Source organism: Myxine glutinosa, chromosome 3 (genome assembly GCF_964187855.1).
Source record: "Myxine glutinosa chromosome 3, kmMyxGlut1.1, whole genome shotgun sequence".
NCBI classification, from domain to species: Eukaryota; Metazoa; Chordata; class Myxini; order Myxiniformes; family Myxinidae; genus Myxine; species Myxine glutinosa.
In genome coordinates, this window is record NC_136263.1 from 44,990,235 (window position 1) to 45,008,203 (window position 17,969).

Here is a 17,969-nt window from a genome sequence, read left to right on the forward strand (position 1 = left end):
ACATGGCCTTGCTGCTGCTACTCATCACGCGACTGTCACATGTTCTAGTCTTCCTCATGAAAATAGCTTTACAACCATCTGGGTACTTAAAGTGTGCATTACATTTCGACATTAGAAACACGATTTAAAGAGAGAATCATCATAATATTTCAGACTAGTGACTTCAACAGGTATTACAGGTGTGGTGCAATGATTGTCGAAACAGCTTTCCTGGATCTTCAATGCTGAACTACATTACATATTGGGTTCTTTAACCATCAGAAGATTATATAATTATGTTGATTCATCATTGTTACAATACCTTTTTTACCTTAACTTTATACCTGAAGCAGTTACCTGGCAGGTGATCTCATTGAAACGTTTCAGAGCGATGTCCAAGATCTCTGAGCATCAACAGAGCAATGTTGACCGTTTGATTTCACGATTCATCATTATGGACAAAACGAAGTTGATCTACAATAACTCAGGTCGAATAACAAACAAATCCTTTTTCAAATCACTCTCAGGTGAGTGAATCACTCTCAGGTGAGTGAATCACTCTCAGGTGAGTGAATCCTCAATCCTGAGTGAACCCCAGACTGACCTTGAAACCACACTGGGTGGTTTGGGACGACCTCTCCTTTTCATAGTTAAAAGCTCCATATTTCAGGCCCACTGGGAAAAGGGTAAAAGTGCAAAGAGAGGAATAAATTGATGAAGCTTCAAATTGTATTATTATTGATTTAAAATGATAATTTGATATCTCTGCTGAACCATCACGACACTCATTCTATCACACGGCCTACATTCCTGGATTTAAACTTGTTTATTTATTGGAACCCAAAGTATGTCGGAATCATAGAGCATGACCGAGCAGTAAAAAATGGAGAATAAGAGATTTAAATAAAGAACCCAAATGTTGGTGATTTGAGAATCTGAATTAAAGTGTAAAAATTGATTATGGGATTTGTGTTGATGAAACGAAAATAAATCACCAGGGTTGCACTAATTGGTTATGATAGTGGTTTGGTAGGAGGAAGAAACACATTTTAGCACACGTGACTTCCCGTCATGATAAAAAATGTGGAAAAGAAAGAAAGAGGAAGAGAAGGAGCAGAAAGGTTCAGCAGGGAAATTAATCTGAAATAAAGGGACAAAGATTAATTCACAAGAATAGAAAACAACAATATATCTAAAAGATAGAAACTCTGATTTGTAGCCAAGAGAATGTGATGGAGGAGGTGTTGGGAATCTGATGTAGGAAACTCAGGATGACTGCTCGGGTTCTGTTCCTGCTCTTCACCACTTACTCTCTCTAAGCTGGGGACGGATCTCGGGATCCTGGACGAGGCGGTGTAGAGTGTTCACTGCGTGATGTTTCTCTGCATAACGTCCATCTTTTACAGCCTGGATCAGGATCGGTACCGAACCGGCTTCTACAATCTTGGGGGGAGGAAATGGAGAGAACTTGAGTATGTATTACAGATACTTATCAACTCTCCCAAACGTTTGTATGTATTACAGATATTTATCAACTCTCAGAAACGTGAATATGTATTCCAGATACTTATCAACTCTCCCAATCGTGAGTATGTATTACAGATACTTATCAACTCTCCCAATCGTGAGTATGTATTACAGATATTTATCAACTCTCAGAAACGTGAATATGTATTCCAGATAATTATCAACTCTCCCAAACGTGAGTATGTATTCCAGATACTTATCAACTCTCCGAAACGTGAATATGTACTACAGATACTTATCAACTCTCCCAAACGTGAGTATGTATTCCAGATACTTATCAACTCTCCCAAACGTGAACATGTATAACAGATATTTATCAACTCTCCCAAACGTGAGTATGTATTACAGATACTTATCAACTCTCCCAAACGTGAGTATGTATAACAGATACTTATCAACTCTCCCAAACGTGAGTATGTATTACAGATACTTATCAACTCTCCCAAACGTGAGTATGTATTGCAGATACTTATCAACTCTCCCACACGTGAGTATGTATTGCAGATACTTATCAACTCTCCCAAACGTGAGTATGTATTCCAGATACTTGTCAACTCTCCCAAACGTGAGTATGTATTACAGATACTTATCAACTCTCCCAAACGTGAGTATGTATTACAGATACTGTTACGTGCTCCTCTCCAAACCCCGGTCACGGTGTACCTCCGAGCCCCGAAAGGAGTCACGGCAGAAGGATGTGTTATTCTGTGTGTCAAAGATCAATGGTGAAAGCACACCAATTGTTACCAACAAACAAGTATTGTATTGAGGTCACAGAAGAATAACAGCACAAGAACAATATTAATCAATCGTACAACCAATATATCATTCCTATGATGGTACCATCAGTTTCGTACAATATAACTCACTGTGCTCCAAGTGAGCGAAAATAACATTCCCCACGTCTCTGTCCCGGCATCAAGCCAAAGTCGATCCACGCTCCGGTAATCGTAAGAACGATGTCGAATCGAGACCAGAATCCCATTCGCCTGATATTCACACTGCCAAAGATGGGCAAAGGTGCCCTCAAGAGGCGACTGGGAAATCACACCTTCGGGTATGAATGTTCAACGGCTCCCAAACGGCGAACCACAAATTCCCACTCAAAATCCACGTGTCACACGCAAACCAGGCGAACGGCTGGATGCGATGGGAGCGTGGTGAAAAGACAGGTGCGATGCGAAATCGGGCGCAAGGCAAAATGGCCGACGGGCCTGTACTGAATGCATACCTGCACCTCAACAACGATTCTCTTCGGGAATCAACCGCAAAACCTGTCACACAGGTTTATCTGTCACAGCGATAACCACTCTGTCCCAGCGATAACCTCTCTGTCACAGGAATCCCTTTCCCAGGAAACCCAAAGTTCGCTCGTGACCCCCGTTCGCCAGCGTTTGCTCAAGACCTCAAAGCAGCTCGGCTTTTTCTCGACCTCACTTGCTCCGCCTCTTTTTCCGCTTCTTCTTTGTCCGGATCCCGATCCGGTTTCCGGTTTCTTTCAAAACACTAACTTTTTCACCTTTTGAAAACAGTTATCTCCATTTCACTTAAACGATAACAATAATAGTACCTGGAACCAAAAATGTTTACAGTGGATGAAAACCACAACAACGGAAGTGACGAATCCGTAACACTTCACATCCTCAAGAAAGAAAGTTTCAACATAGTGAAAACTTTCTTTTCATGCAAAAACCCTTTTAACAAACAAAAGTAAAACTCACACCCAAATGATCAATTCACGTGAGCAACAACAATTAATATTTCCCAGAATAAAGCAACAAAACTTCCAAACAACCTGCAGGAATTTTCAAAGTTAGGTCACTCGAGATAAAGCATCAGCAACGACATTGTCCCTGCCCTTTTCATGCTCAATTTCCAAGTTGAACTCCTGCAAAGCCAAACTCCATCTCATCAACATCTGATTTTTATTTTTCATTTTTTGAATGAAGGTTAAGGGGTTGTGATCAGTGAAGACTTTTATAGGAAAGGTAGTAGTTCCCAGATACACCTCATAATGCTGAAGCGCTAGCAGGAGAGCAAGGGTCTCTTTTTCCACAGTGGCATAATTTGCCTGATGTTTGTTAAACTTTTTGGAATAGTAGCACACCGGGTGATCCACGCCATCACCATCTTCCTGAAATAGAACTGCCCCACCCCCCACATCACTTTCATCAATGGCCAACTTGAATGGTTCTTGAAAATACCGGGCTGCTAGGACAGGAGAGCTCATTAATATCGCTTTGACGTGGGCAAAGGCAGCTTGACATTTGTCATCCCAAACAAACTTGGTCTCTTTCCTCAGCAAATTCGTTAAAGGGGCTACCACATCAGAAAAATTCCTGCAGAACTGCCGGTACCAACCAGCCATACCCAAGAATCTCATAAGCTCCTTCTTCCCTTTTTGAACTTGGAAGCGATCAATGGCTTCTATCTTGGCTGTCACCGGTTGCACTTGACCCTGACCTACTACATGGCCTAGGAACACCACCTGTGCTTTTACAAACTCACTCTTAGATAAGTTGATGGTCAACCCTGCCTCGGTCAATTTCTTGAAAAATGCATGAATTTGTTTAAGATGATCTTCCATGGTCATGGTGTGGATGATGACATCATCCAGATAAGCCTCCACCCCCTCAGGAAGAACCTTGTACTGATACAACCCATTTTATGTGACTAAAGCCGAGATTTCATTGGCTCTATCAGTAAGAGGCATCTGCCAATACCCTTTCAGCAAGTCAAATTTAGTTTCAAATTTAGCTGGGCTTATTCTATCAATACAGTCATCAATCCTCGGGATGGGATATGAGTCAGTCTTGGTCACTGCATTAACCCGTTTTAAATCCGTACAACAGGGAAAACTGCCATCGGGTTTTGGAACCAACACACATGGTGAGCTCCATTCACTGCCGCTTGGTTCGATGATGTTATTCTCCAACATATACTGAACCTCCTTCCGAAGATACTCCATCTTCACAGGGTTCATCCGATAGGGGTGTTGCTTCACAGGAGTGGCTTCCCCCACCTCAATATCATGATATACCAGGTCAGTACGTCCAGGTACATCTGTGAACAAATAAATGTGCAAACTCAAAAATTAGGATGGATAGTTGTCCTTGTTGTTCCCTCGTCAAATGACCTAATTTCTCATCTAAATGACTCAACACTTCCGTGTTCGTCAATCTGGGACAAGCCTGGTCATCAATGTTATCAAACTTCACACCGGCCTCAACCTCTGGATTATCTTGCACCCCGACTACAGGCACGACAGGTGAGACAGGAACCATTTTTTCCACAGGCATCCTCTCATAATATTTCTTCAGTCGGTTGACATGACACCGCTGCCGCTTTTTCTGTTGGTCGGGAGTTGTCACCACATAATCTGTTTCATTAACCCTCCTTTCGATTGCATAGGGACCAAAATACCGAGCCTGTAGTGGCTGACCTAAACAGGAAGCAACACTAACACACGGTCCTCAGGACTGAAATTTCGTATCTGAGATTTCTTGTCATGTCTCACTTTCATTTTATCCTGTGTCACTTTCAAGTTTCTTCTCGCAACTTCACAAGCCTTTGCCAATCTGTGCCTAACCGTTGACACATACTCTACCACTGTTGACTGTGACTCCTCCTGTAGCCACTGTTCTTTCACCGATTTCAATGGTCCTCGAACTGCGTGTCCAAACACAAGTTCAAAAGGACTGAATCCCAATGACTCCTGAACAGATTCCCTCGTAGCAAACAACAATAAGGGTATTCCTTCATCCCAATCCTTGTCACATTCAAAACAATACGTTCTGATCATCTTCTTCAATGTCTGGTGAAACCTTTCCAAGGCCCCTTGGCTCTCGGGATGGTAAGTACTTGATCTTACTTGCTCCACTCCCAACAGGTGTACCACTTGCTGAAAAAGTGATGACATGAAATTGGAACCCTGATCAGACTGGATGACCTTAGGTAGGCCAACCAAATGAAAAATTTAATCAAGGCCTTCGCAATAACTGCCGCAGTAATTTTTCTAAGAGGCACTGCCCCTGGGAACCTCGTGGAAGCACACATGATGGTCAGCAAGTACTGATGTCCAGCCTTAGTTTTAGGTAAAGGACCTACACAGCCAATAATGACTCGGCTGAATGGCTCTTCAAAAGCTGGAATTGGTTTTAAAGGTGCGGATGGGACTTTCTGATTGGGTTTTCTCACCAGCTGGCAAGAATGGCAAGATTTACAGAACTACGCCACATCACGTCGCAATCCTGACCAGAAAAAATGTACCAAAATTCAGTCACATGTCTTGTTCACTCCAAGGTGCCCAGCCAAAGGTGTCTCACGTGCCAAACTCAATATCTCCTTCCGATACGGCGGTGGCACCACAATTTGTTAATGAACTTTCCACTCATCATTTGCTGGCACCTCCGGTGGTCTCCATTTTCTCCTGAGTATTTCCCCTTTCATGAAGTAACCAACAGGTATCTTCATAGCCTCTTCCTCTGTAACGGCTTTATCAATCAATCTCCGGAGCTCCGAATCTCTGTGTTGTTCTTCAACAAGTCTCTTTCGGACAAGCACAGTTTGTTCAACCTCGTTCCCAGAAGTCTCAGACGGACACTCCATTTCCTCCTTTGGTCCAGATGCCACCTTTTCCTTCGGTTCCTTGACGTCCCTCCCTTTCCTATTATCTCTTCCAGACTTTTCCTCCAATACCTCTAAGGAACCCAAATCCACATCACCTTCCTTCTACTTCTCTTCAGAGCGCTTCCTACCCACAGCACGATTCACTGCACAGGATGGAAGGATACCCAGAATCTCCTGCTCTAACTGTGCTGTGTTATTTTCCATACTGGGCTTTTCAACCAACATCGGATTACCAGAAACTCGACCACCGGCCAAATCATTCCCGATAATAAAAGAGATTCCCTCGACAGGAAGGGTGGCTTGTAACCCCACAGTGACCGGTCCTGACACCAAATCAGACTTTAAATGGATGACATGAAGAGGAGCTTTAACATAGCCACCAACCCCGTGTAAAAGAACACTAACACCAGTTGCCGTCTTCTCTGACAATGGCAAAATGCCCTCAAGCATCAAAGATTGATGTGCTCCTGTGTCCCTCAATACCCTAACAGGTCTCTTGTTCGTTAAGTCCCCATCCAGTGACACAAACCCCTCGGAAATAAAAGGTTTGTAACCCTTTTGGACAAGGTCGTTCTGTGATGCCGTAACTTTGGCACGGGAACCTTCACAAGGCACTGTCCTCCAAGGACGATTTCTCACATTGGCCAAAGCATTCGGAGTTGCATTAGTTTGACTCTGCTCCTGATTTTTCCTTTTCAGGGCGTAACATTGGGACATCAAATGTCCAGGTTTCTTGCAAAAAGCGCAAGTAGGCCCGGAAGAAAAACTCGTGGTGTGCCTCGGGTCCCCCGGAAGATAGGTATGTCTTGGAACTGCAGTCTTCTGATCCCTAAAAGTCGCGGTATCAGATTTGTCCCCATAGTCATCTCTTGGCCACCTCCATGAAAATTTGTTCTCCGAACCTGATTTGCCGTAACTCCCCTGGCTAACTCTAGGCGGGAAGTTAGGTTTGTGTAACCCCTTCCTGTGTGTCAAGGCATAGTCATCTGCCACTGTTGCTGCCTCATACAACTCCGGTACTTTTTTTCATCCAGATGTACTTTAATGTCCACGTGGACACACTGTGTGAATTCCTCCACCAAGATCAATTGTCGTAACAGGTTGAAGTCTTTCCCAATCTCCTTCTAGTCACACCACCTATCAAACATAGTTTCCTTCATTCTGGCAAACTCCACATGGGTCTCACTCTCCCTCTTCCTGGCATTCCTGATTTTTTGTCGGTAAGCTTCAGGGACCAATTCATAGGCTTTGAGAATGGCTTTCTTCACTATCTCATAATCTGCACATTGGTCAATCGGTAAAGCCGAATAGATATCTTGAGCTTTACCCACCAGAACACTTTGCACTAACATAGTCCAGGACCCCACAGGCCATTTTAGCATTTGAGCCACCTTCTCAAAATGTAAAAAGAACTTGGCTACCTCCTTTTCATTGAAGGGTGGATCCAGCCTCACATGCCTACCAACATCCCAAGAGTTCTGACTAGTTGTCGAACTAGCCGGCATGGATACTACTTCTCTCCGTTCTCCCAGTAATTCCAGCTCCTTCGGTTTAAGTTCCTTCTGATACTCCATGTCCCGTTCCTTTAACTCCCTTTCGGCTCTCCTTTCCTCTGCTCTTCTTTCTTCTTCAGCTCTCCTTTCCTCTGCCCTTCTCTCCCAGTAATTCCAGCTCCTTCGGTTTAAGTTCCTTCTGATACTCCATGTCCCGTTCCTTTAACTCCCTTTCGGCTCTCCTTTCCTCTGCTCTTCTTTCTTCTTCAGCTCTCCTTTCCTCTGCTCTTCTCTCCTCGAGTTCCTTTTCAGCTCTCCTTTCCTCTGCTCTTTCCTCTGCTCTTCTTTCTTCTTCAGCTCTCCTTTCCTCGGCTCTTCTCTGCTCGAGTTCTCGTTCCCGTTCTGCTCTTTTCTTTTCCGCTTTCCATTCCAACTCTTTTAAACTTTCCTGGTTCTGCAGTGGCATATCCATTTTCCAGAGCTCCACATTTCCTTTTTCCTCTGGTAACCAATCCAAGGCTACCTCTTCCCATGTTCCTTGTCCCACTAGAAATTCTACCACCAAGGTCTGAATCTCTGCTTTCTTCATCCTAACTCGGACCTCCAAGTTACAATATTTGGCCAATATCATGAGTTCCGATCTATTTAACGCTTGGAACTGTGCCTCATTAGGGGACGCCGTAAACTTTTCTGCGTCAACCACCATGGTGACTATCAGTTAGCACCTGTTAACCTTCACACAAAAAAATTTTTATGAAAAATTTGGGAATGTTAGAAAATTCCAAATTTGGGAATTTTGGGAATGTTAGGGAATTCTATCCCGGCCGAGGCCCCCAATTTCTGTTACGTGCTCCTCCCCAGACCCCGGTCACGGTGTACCTCTTTACAGATACTTATCAACTCTCCCAAACGTGAGTATGTATTACAGATACTTATCAACTCTCCCAAACGTGAGTATGTATTGTTACGGATTTGTCACTTCCGTTGTGGTTTTCACCCACTAGACATATTTCTGATATTATGTACTATTATTATCTTCAAAAGGTTTAGTATTCATGAACATTTTTCAAAAGTTAAAAAGGTTAACTTTAAATGATACAGGAAACCTAACCAGAAGACGATGGTGGTGAAGAAGAGGAAGGCGTGACGAGAAAAGTGGGACATGACGCGTGTCTTGAAGCTCCGTAGCGAGCGTGATCGAACGAAAGTCGCCAGTAACCTTTGAGTCTCCTTGAAAGGAATTTCCTGCGATAGGTGTTATCGTTGGAGGACTGAGAAACCTGCCTAGTCAGGTATAGGCGTTGAGGTTCCGGAGAATCCTCGCCGGGTCACTTTGACTCAAGTAAGAGCCATCGGCCATTTCGAACCTCGCGCTTCGTTCACCGAAAAAGGTTTTGCTACGCGTCAGCTTTTCTCACCATCCGGTCGTCTGCCGGGGATGTGTGTGCGCAAAAGCGGCGTTTGAAGATTACGCTGCGGTTCGCTCATTGAACTGTGAACGTGCATGTCTGGTTCGCGCCTTTGGGATTTCACTTTTCGCCGCCAGTTTGCTGTGGGTTTGGACCACATGACTGTCCACGCTTTGCATACGCCTCATTACTCGCCTCATCGCCTCTTTGCCTCATCGCCTCATCACTACTCGCAGGAGGGGATTATCTTTGAGTGATAGAGACATTGAGGAGTGTTCTTTTTCATTCACTGGGAGCGCAGTGAGTTATCTTACTTTAGCTGATGGTACCATCTTAAGATAGAATGAGTGCACTTTGATTGCTATTGGTTGTACCGTTATTCTTGTGTGTGAATTTTTATTACAACATTTATTCGTTTATAATCATTGGTGTGGTTTCACTATTGATTACTGACACAGAATAACATATTTTTCTGCCGTGGCTCCTCTCGGGGTTCGGAGGTATACCGAGACCAGGAGGTCGGGGAGGAACACGTAACAGAAATTGGGGGCTCGTCCAATTGACTCGTGGGCTCGAAATTGGGTCTTCGTCCGGGATAAAAATTCCCTAATAACATTCGTTCGGGATTGACCCAGATTGAAATTGGGGGCTCGTACTGTGGAGAAATTGGGGGCTCGGCTTTGCTGATTAAATTCCCTAAATCTCGTACTGTGGATTAAATTCCCTAAATTTCGTCCGGGAAAGAATTCCCTAACATTCCCAGAATTCCCTAACATTCCCAGAATTCCCAAATTTGGAATTTTTCCAACATTCCCAAATTTTTCACAATAATTGTAAAGAAAATTTGTGTGAAGGTTAACAGGTGTTAACGGATAGTCACCATGGTATTTGACGCAGGAGAGTTTGCAGCGTCCCGTAGTGAGGCACAGTTCCAAGCATTAAAAAAAATCGGAACTTTTGGTATTGGGCAGACATTTTAGCTTGGAGGTCCGAGCGAATATGAAGAAAGCAGAGATGCAGAGATTGGTGATAGAATCTCTGGTGGGACAAGGAACATGGGAAGAGGTAGCCTTGGATTGGTTACCTGAGGAACAAGAAAATGTGGAGCTCCGGAAAATGGAGATGCAAACTGCAGAGCCAGGAAAGGTTAAAAGAGTTGGAATGGAAAGCGGAAAAGGAAAGAGCAGAATGAGAACGAGAACTCGAGGAGAGAAGAGCCGATGAAAGAGCAGAGGAAAGGAAAGCAGAAGAGAGAAGAGAAGAGAAACAAGCAGAGGAAAGGAGAGTGGAACGAGAACTCCAGGAAAGATTAAAAGCAGAGGAAAGGAAAGCAGAAGAGAGAAGGGAAGAGAAACAAGCAGAAGAAAGGAGAGTGGAACGAGAACTCCAGGAAAGATTAAAAGCAGAGGAAAGGAAAGCAGAAGAGAGAAGAGAAGAGAAACAAGCAGAGGAAAGGAGAGTTGAAAGAGAACTCCAGGAAAGGTTAGAGGAGAAAAAAACAGAGGAGAGAAAAGCCGAAAGGGAGTTTAGGGATCGTGAAATGGCGCTTCAACAGGAAATTCGACTCAAGGAGCTGGATGTAATGAGAGAATGGGGAGAGGTACCATCCATGCCGACTGGTTTGACACCTAGTCAAAACACCTGGGATGTTGGCAGACATGTGAGGCTGGTTCCACCCTTCAATGAAAAGGAGGTAGCCAAGTTTTTCCCACACTTTGAGAAAGTGGCTCGACTGTTAAACTGGCCTGAGGAGTACTGGCCCATACTAGTGCAAAGTGTTCTGGTGGGTAAAGCTCAAGATATTTATTCGGCTTTGCCGATAGACCAATGTGCAGATTATGAGGTATTGAAGAAACACATTCTCAAAGCCTATGAATTGGTCCCGGAAGCTTACCGACAAAAATTCCGGAATGTCAGGAGGAGGGAGAGTGAGACCCATGTGGAGTTTGCCAGATTGAAAGAAACCATGTTTGATAGGTGGTGTGATTCAAAAGGAGTTGGGAAAGACTTCGAACTATTGTGACAATTGATCCTGGTGGAGGAATTCCAACAGTGTGTCCACGAGGACATTAAAGTTCATCTGGAGGGAAAGAAAGTACCAAAGCTGTATGAGGCAGCAACCATGGCAGATGACTATGCCTTAACACACAGGATGGGGTTCCACAAACCGAACTTCTCGCCCAGACCTAGCCAGGGGAGCTATGGTACATCAGATTGCCTCAAAAAAGATTCCGCTTCCGGTCCGCTCGAGCGACGGGGCTTGCTTCGATCTCTCCACGGCATCAAAGTTTGAGTGTTTTCCCGTTCGTTTCTTTGTCAAATTTCCGCTGCGTATTTTGTTGTGTATGTGTTATTGTGTGTTTCTATTTGGTTTTGGTTTTGTAGTTGTTGAAAATTTGTGTGTAATTAGTCGTTTCTTTGTTCACGTCTCGTGCGGCCTGGTGTCTCGTGCGGCCTCCTCGTCTCGACTTGTGCCCCGCCCCCTATATCTCGTTTGTTCTTCCACCTCTGCTCCTGCTTTCTCAAATCCACGTTCTCACTTAGAGACTTTTCCCAGATTGTTTTGCATGGCTTTGTTTAAATATTTATTTAAATATGTTTAAACTGCAGCCGTGATGCTGACGCCGCCCCCCCCCCCCCCCCACACCCCAGAATTTCCATGTTTTAAACGTTTCCCAGTGTGTACCCTGGATAAGAATAGGTACGCCATATCCCTGCGTGTCGTAAGAGGCGACTAAGAGGTTTGGCGTCAGGAAGGGCATCCGGCCATAAAACATTGCCTCAAAAAAGAGAACCATGACAATTACAACTACATGTGGGCAGGGTACAGCCCGAAGTGGAGATCGGTTTCTGAGGTTTGGGACATGGAATGTAGGGACAATGACAGGGAGATCAGGAGAAGTGGTGGAAGTATTGGTCAGAAGAAGAGTGGACATATGTTGTGTGCAAGAGACGAGATGGAAGGGAAGTGGTGAGAGAATGGTGAAGGGTAGGCAGGGACAGAAATACAGGTTTGTGTGGCAAGGGTGCCCGGAGGGCGTGAATGGTGTTGGTGTCCTGTTTTCTGAGGAGTTTGTAGACAGTGTGGTGAGTGTGACTAGAGTGAGTGATAGGTTGATGATGGTGAAAATGATGATTGGAAAGCTCTTGGTGAACGTCATCTCGGGATATGCTCCGCAGGTTGGTCGAAGCGATGAAGAGAAGGACAAGTTCTGGTGTGCGATAGAGAAGCTGATGGAAAACGTGAAGGATGAGGAAGTTGTTGTGGTAGGAGGAGACCTAAATGGACATGTGGGAAGGAGTATGGATGGTTTTGACGGAGTTCATGGGGGTTACGGATATGGTGTGAGAAATGGAGAAGGTGAAAGGATTTTGGAGTTTGCTGATGGAGCTGATTTGTTGATTTGTAATACTCAGTTCCAGAAAGAGGATAATAAGCTTGTTACATACACGTCAGGTGGGTCGACGACAACCGTTGACTACCTGATGGTGCGTAGGCGAGATAGGGGGCACCTCCGGGACACAAAGGTGATCCCGGGGGAGGAGGCTGTTTCACAGCACCACTTGGTTGTCTGCGACATAAGGGTGAAAGGTGCGAGGAGAGCTCGGTGGGTAAAGTACCAACCGAGAATGAAGGTGTGGAGGTTGAAAGAGGTGACAGTAAGGGAGGCATTAAAAGAGAGGCTGAGTAGGGTCGAGGATGATGTGGTTGAGCTTGAAAGTGGTTGGATGTCAATGAAAGCTAGTCTGTTGGGAGCCGTTGGTGAGGTATGTGGATGGATAAAAGGACCACCGAGGCACTCGGAAACATGGTGGTGGGATGATGAAGTTGGAAAGAGGATTAACGAGAAGAGGAAGAAGTTCAAGGAGTGGCAGAAGGCGAAGGGTACGGGAGCAGAAACAGCAGAGCATGAAAGTTATAAGGCAGCCAGGAAGGCTGCAAAGAAAGAGGTAGCAAAGGCGCAGGAGGCATGTCGGAAAATGTTCGGAGAACGCTTGGATTTGGAAGAGGGTCAGAAAGCAGTATTCAGGATTGCAAAGCAGATAGCGAAAGAGAGGTGTGATGTGATGGGGGTGAGTTGCTTGAAGGATGAAGTGGGACAAATCGTTGTCGACCCAGATGGATTTAAAGGAAGATGGAAAAGATATATGGAAATGCTGTTGAATACAGAGAATAAATGGGATGGCAACATAGAGAGTAACCCAGTTTTAGGACCGGCAGAGAAGATAACTGAGAAGGAAGTTGAGGAAGCGATAAAAGCAATGAAGAGTAGAAAAGCGGGAGGGCCGACGGGAGTTGTGGGAGATATGTTGAAGGCAGCAGGAAGTTGGGGTGTGAAGAGAATGACAGAGATCTGTAATCTGGTGGTGAAAGAAGGCCGCATTCCAGTGGATTGGGAACTGAGAACCCTCGTCCCTCTATACAAGGGGAAAGGTGACCCTCTGGAGTGTGGCTCGTACCGAGCGATAAAGTTGTTGGAGCATGGAATGAAGGTATTGGAAAGGGTGTTGGAGAGGAGGATAAGGAAGAAAGTGAAGATCGACGAAATGCAGTTTGGATTCATGCCAGGAAGAGGAACGACAGACGCGCTTTTCATTGTGAGGCAGTTGCAGGAGAAGTACATGGAGAAGAGGAAGAAGTTGTTTCTTGGGTTTGTTGATCTGGAGAAAGCATTCGATCGGGTTCCACGCAAAGTATTGACATGGGCATTGAGGAAGTTAGGAGTGGAGGAATGGTTGATCAGAGTAGTGATGGCAATGTACAAAAGAGCGCGCACAGCTGTAAGGACGAAGGACGGGAACAGTGGTGAGTTTGAGGTGAAGGTGGGAGTGCATCAGGGGTCGGTACTAAGTCCACTACTATTTGTAGCTATGATGGAGGTGCTGGCTCAGAACGTAAAGGAGGGTTTACCTTGGGAGTTGTTGTATGCAGATGATCTGGTGTTGATTGCGGAAAGTATGGATGGACTGAAGGAAAAGATGAACACGTGGAAGGAATGTATGGAGACAAAAGGTCTGAAGGTGAATATCGGAAAGACGAAGGTGATGGCAAGTGGTAAAGCATGTGGTGAGGTGGAAAGAACTGGGAAGTGGCCCTGTGCTGTGTGTAGAAAGGGTGTCGGAGTGAACTCCATTCAGTGTACAATGTGCGCTGAGTGGGTTCATCAAAAATGTAGTGGTCTGAGAGGGTCATTAACCAGTGTGGCAGCTACATTCAAATGTAAGGTGTGCACAGAGGGAGCTGCAGATGGAGGAAATGTTGAGTTGGATCTTGGAGACGGCGTGAAGCTGGAAGGTGTGAAAACATTTTGCTACCTCGGAGACATGCTGAATGGAGAAGGTGGACCAGACTCGGCAACGGTTGCTCGTGTGAGATGTGCATGGAAGAAGTTTCGGGAACTGAGTGGCATGCTGATGAGGGGGGGAGTGTCGTTGAAGCTGAAGGGAAAGGTGTATGCTGCATGTGTGAGAAGTGTTATGATTTATGGGAGCGAGACATGGGTAATGAACGTAGAGCAGCAACGAAGGTTGGAAAGGGTGGAAATGCGAATGGTTCGACGGATGTGCGGAGTATCGTTGAGAGAGAGGAAGACAAATGATGAATTGCGAAAGATGATGGGAATAGAGCCTGTGATTGATGCTGTGAAGAGGAACAGGTTGAGATGGTTTGGTCATGGGTTGAGGAAGGATGAAAGTGACTGGTTGAGAAGAGTGATGGAAATGAATGTAGAAGGAAGTAGAAGACGGGGAAGACCGAGAAAGACTTGGCTAAAGATGGTGGAAGAAGAAATGCGGGCAAGGGGGTCAACAAGGAGAGATGCAGAAAATAGGGCAAAATGGAGAAGATTGTCATGGGGACCGCAAGGCTAACCCCCGCTCTAGCAGGGAAAATGGCCTTTTAAAATGCATGTTGTACATCAGGGGCGGAGAATGAAAATCCATGGGGGCGGCCTCGAGATGAAAATGAGGACCACTCTGACACCACGACTTCTAGAAATCAGAAGACTGCGGTTCCAAAACAGACCTATCGTCCGGGGGGCTCGAGGCAGACCGCCGCCCCCATGCCTTGGCAGACCACGAGGTTCTCCTCCGGGCCTACTTGCACTTTTTTCCATAAACCTGGAAACTTGATATCCAGCTTTTATGCTCTGGGAAAGGAAAATCAGGAGCAGAGTTCGACTAGTACGACTCCAAATGCGATGGCCATTGTGAGAAATCGTCCTCAAAAGGGTTACCAACAATTTATTTCAGAGGGGTTTGTGTCACTGGATGGAGCCTGGACTAACCGGAGACCGGTTAGGATATTGAGGGACACAGGTGCACATCAATCTTTAATGCTTGAAGGCATCTTGCCATGGTCCGAGGAGACGGCAACTGGGGATAGTGTTCGTTTACATGGGATTGGTGGCTGTGTTAGTGCTCCACTTCATGTCATCCATTTGGAGTCCGATTTGGTGCCAGGACCGGTCATCGTCGGTTTACAAGACCATGCTTCCTGTAGAGGGAGTATTTGTTGTTATCGGGAATGATTTGGCCGGGATCAAGTTTATGGTAACCCGATGGTTGTTAAAAAGCCCAGTAGGGAAAATAACACCACACCAGTTAGGGATGGCGACAAATTTAGCAAGTTATTTGTAGGTGGACTGAACTTAAAAACAAAGGAAGATGTTCTGGAGTCTGCCTTCAGCAAATATGGACCGCTTTTGGAAGTGCTGCTGATAAAAGACAGGGAGACACGAAAGTCAAGAGGGTTTGGCTTTGTCACGTTTAAAAACTCAAAGGACATCAGAGAGGCAGAAAAGGATCTGAATAGCAAGGAGTTGGAGGGCCGGACCATCACAGTAGGGAAGGCATTTCCTAGGGGTCGAGGGGGCTACAGAGGAGGACCACGGAGTAGTAGTGGTGGTGGCCGCAATCGATATTATTATGGAGGCTTCCCGAGTTATGACAGCTCCCGAAGGAAGGATTATCAGAGCAGTGACCGAGAAGGAGACCGCCATTCAGGTGACTACTGTGACAAGTGGTCCAACCGTGATTGTTAGGACAGTTACAAAGAGTTGAAGCACTGAATACTGCGGAGCAGCCGAGCCAAGATTCCTACACGGATTAACCGTGAACGCCACGTTCCTAAAGGCGTCCATGTAGTGAACCTTCCTACATGGACTAACCGTGAACTCCATGTTCCTAAAGGCGTCCATGTAGTGAATATGTCCAGGCCTCACCACCCAACCAACATGGAACCTGGCCCTCAGCTCGGCCTCCCAGAAAAAGTGCTATAGATTTGCTTGACTTTGGATTTTTGATCAACCCCTGAACCTTCATTCAAAATAAACTAAAAGTAAAAATCAGAGGTTGATGAGATGGAGTTTGGCTTTGCAGGGGTAACTTGGAAATTGAACATGTAAAGGGCAGGGACAATGTCGTTGCTGATGCTTTGTCCAGAGTGAATTAACTTTGGAAATCTCTAAGTTTTTCGAAGTTTTGTTGCTTTATTTTTGGGGAAACATTGACTACTTGTGTTGGTTTCAAGAATTTGCCTACAAAGAAAGTTTTCGCTGTGTTCAAACTTTCTTTCTTGAGGGGGGGAAGTGTTCTGGATTCGGCCCTAATTATTGTTGGTATTATTATTATTGTTGGTTCTCAGTAAGGGTTATTGTGGTTAAAAGGTTTAAAAGCGCTCTTGGTAAAATGTGGCCGGAAATCCGGATCGTGAGCCGGAAGAGAAAGGGAGCGAGGAAGAAGAGGCGTGCCAAAAGAAGAAAAAGACGATCTTGGTTGAAGCTCCGTACCGAGTGGTCGAGCGGGCAGTGCGAGTGAACTTTGAGTCCTTGAAAGGACGTTCGTGCGATAGGTGACATCACCGGAGTGCTGTGGAGCCTGTGTAGTCGGGTATCTGCATTGAGGGTCCGGAGTGTCCTTGCCTGGAAGCCCGGCTCGAGTGAAAGCCGTCCGCCATTTCGCCACATGCGCTACCTTCAGTGAAAAGGTTTTTGTTGCGTCGGCCGGGCATTATTCCCCGGTGGGTTGCCGCGGACGGCTGTGCAAGAAAGTGGCTTTTGAGGATTATAAGGAGACTCGCTGATTGAACTGCAAACGTGTACGTCGGAGCGCGTCTTTGGGAGGTTTCCCATTCCACCGCTATTGTGCTGGGTGTTGGACCACGTGACCTATGGGTTGCTTCGATCGTCCACGCCTCAATTGATTGTGATCGGACATTGATCCAACGATCGCTGGAGTGAATCGACTTCGCCTTGGAGGGGTACAGAGACATTGGGGGAGTGCTGTGAGTTTGGGTTAAAGGACTAGATAAGGTGGTACCATCTTAAAATAGTGATTGTAGGGCGAATTGCTATTATTATTTGTGTCGTGATTCCGGTGTGATTTATAATATATTACTGTTTGTTCATAACCCTTGGTGTGGTTTCATTATTTTGATTTGATTGATTTCAACCAAGGATAACATATCTTTCTGCCGGGGACCTTCTCAGGGTTTGGAGGTTTACCGAGACCAGGGGATAGGGGAGGACCCCGTAACAGAGATAAATGTTAGCTCTTTCACGAGCCTCGATCCTGTACACAAAAACAAACAAAAACAAACAAAACCAAAAAAACATATGTTTGGGGTGATTTTTGGAGCACTCTACATGAGTTATTTTGGCCTAAACTTGGTAAAAATATTTTTAAAACGGTTAAATTTCAGAGGGGGATTGATGATGGTTTTGTATGCAGCCCGTGGCTGCTTGGCTGCATCATTTTCTGAGGGCATGGCTGTGCTGCTGATGCAGTTCCTCCTATTACCAGTAAGCTGGTCCTCATTTTGCCAACCTCGAAAGGATGACAGACTGAATCAACCTCGCTGGTGTTATTTCAACACCACGACATGGGCTCTAACTCAGGACCCAAAGTTTAAAGCCAGCTATTTTAAATGTTA

General features: G+C 45.3%; 1 protein-coding gene across 1 annotated transcript in view; it reads right to left on the reverse strand.

Moving 5' to 3' along the window:
* Nucleotides 1-17,969, reverse strand: part of LOC137423622 (uncharacterized) — a 207,820-nt gene that overhangs the window by 10,920 nt on the left and 178,931 nt on the right. Inside the window, exons 8-9 of the mRNA XM_078773960.1 lie at nt 1,290-1,422; nt 584-654 (exon numbers count right to left, since the gene is read on the reverse strand). Of these exons, the coding sequence (XP_078630086.1) occupies nt 584-654; nt 1,290-1,422 (204 nt within the window). The remainder of the gene's footprint in view (nt 1-583; nt 655-1,289; nt 1,423-17,969) is intronic.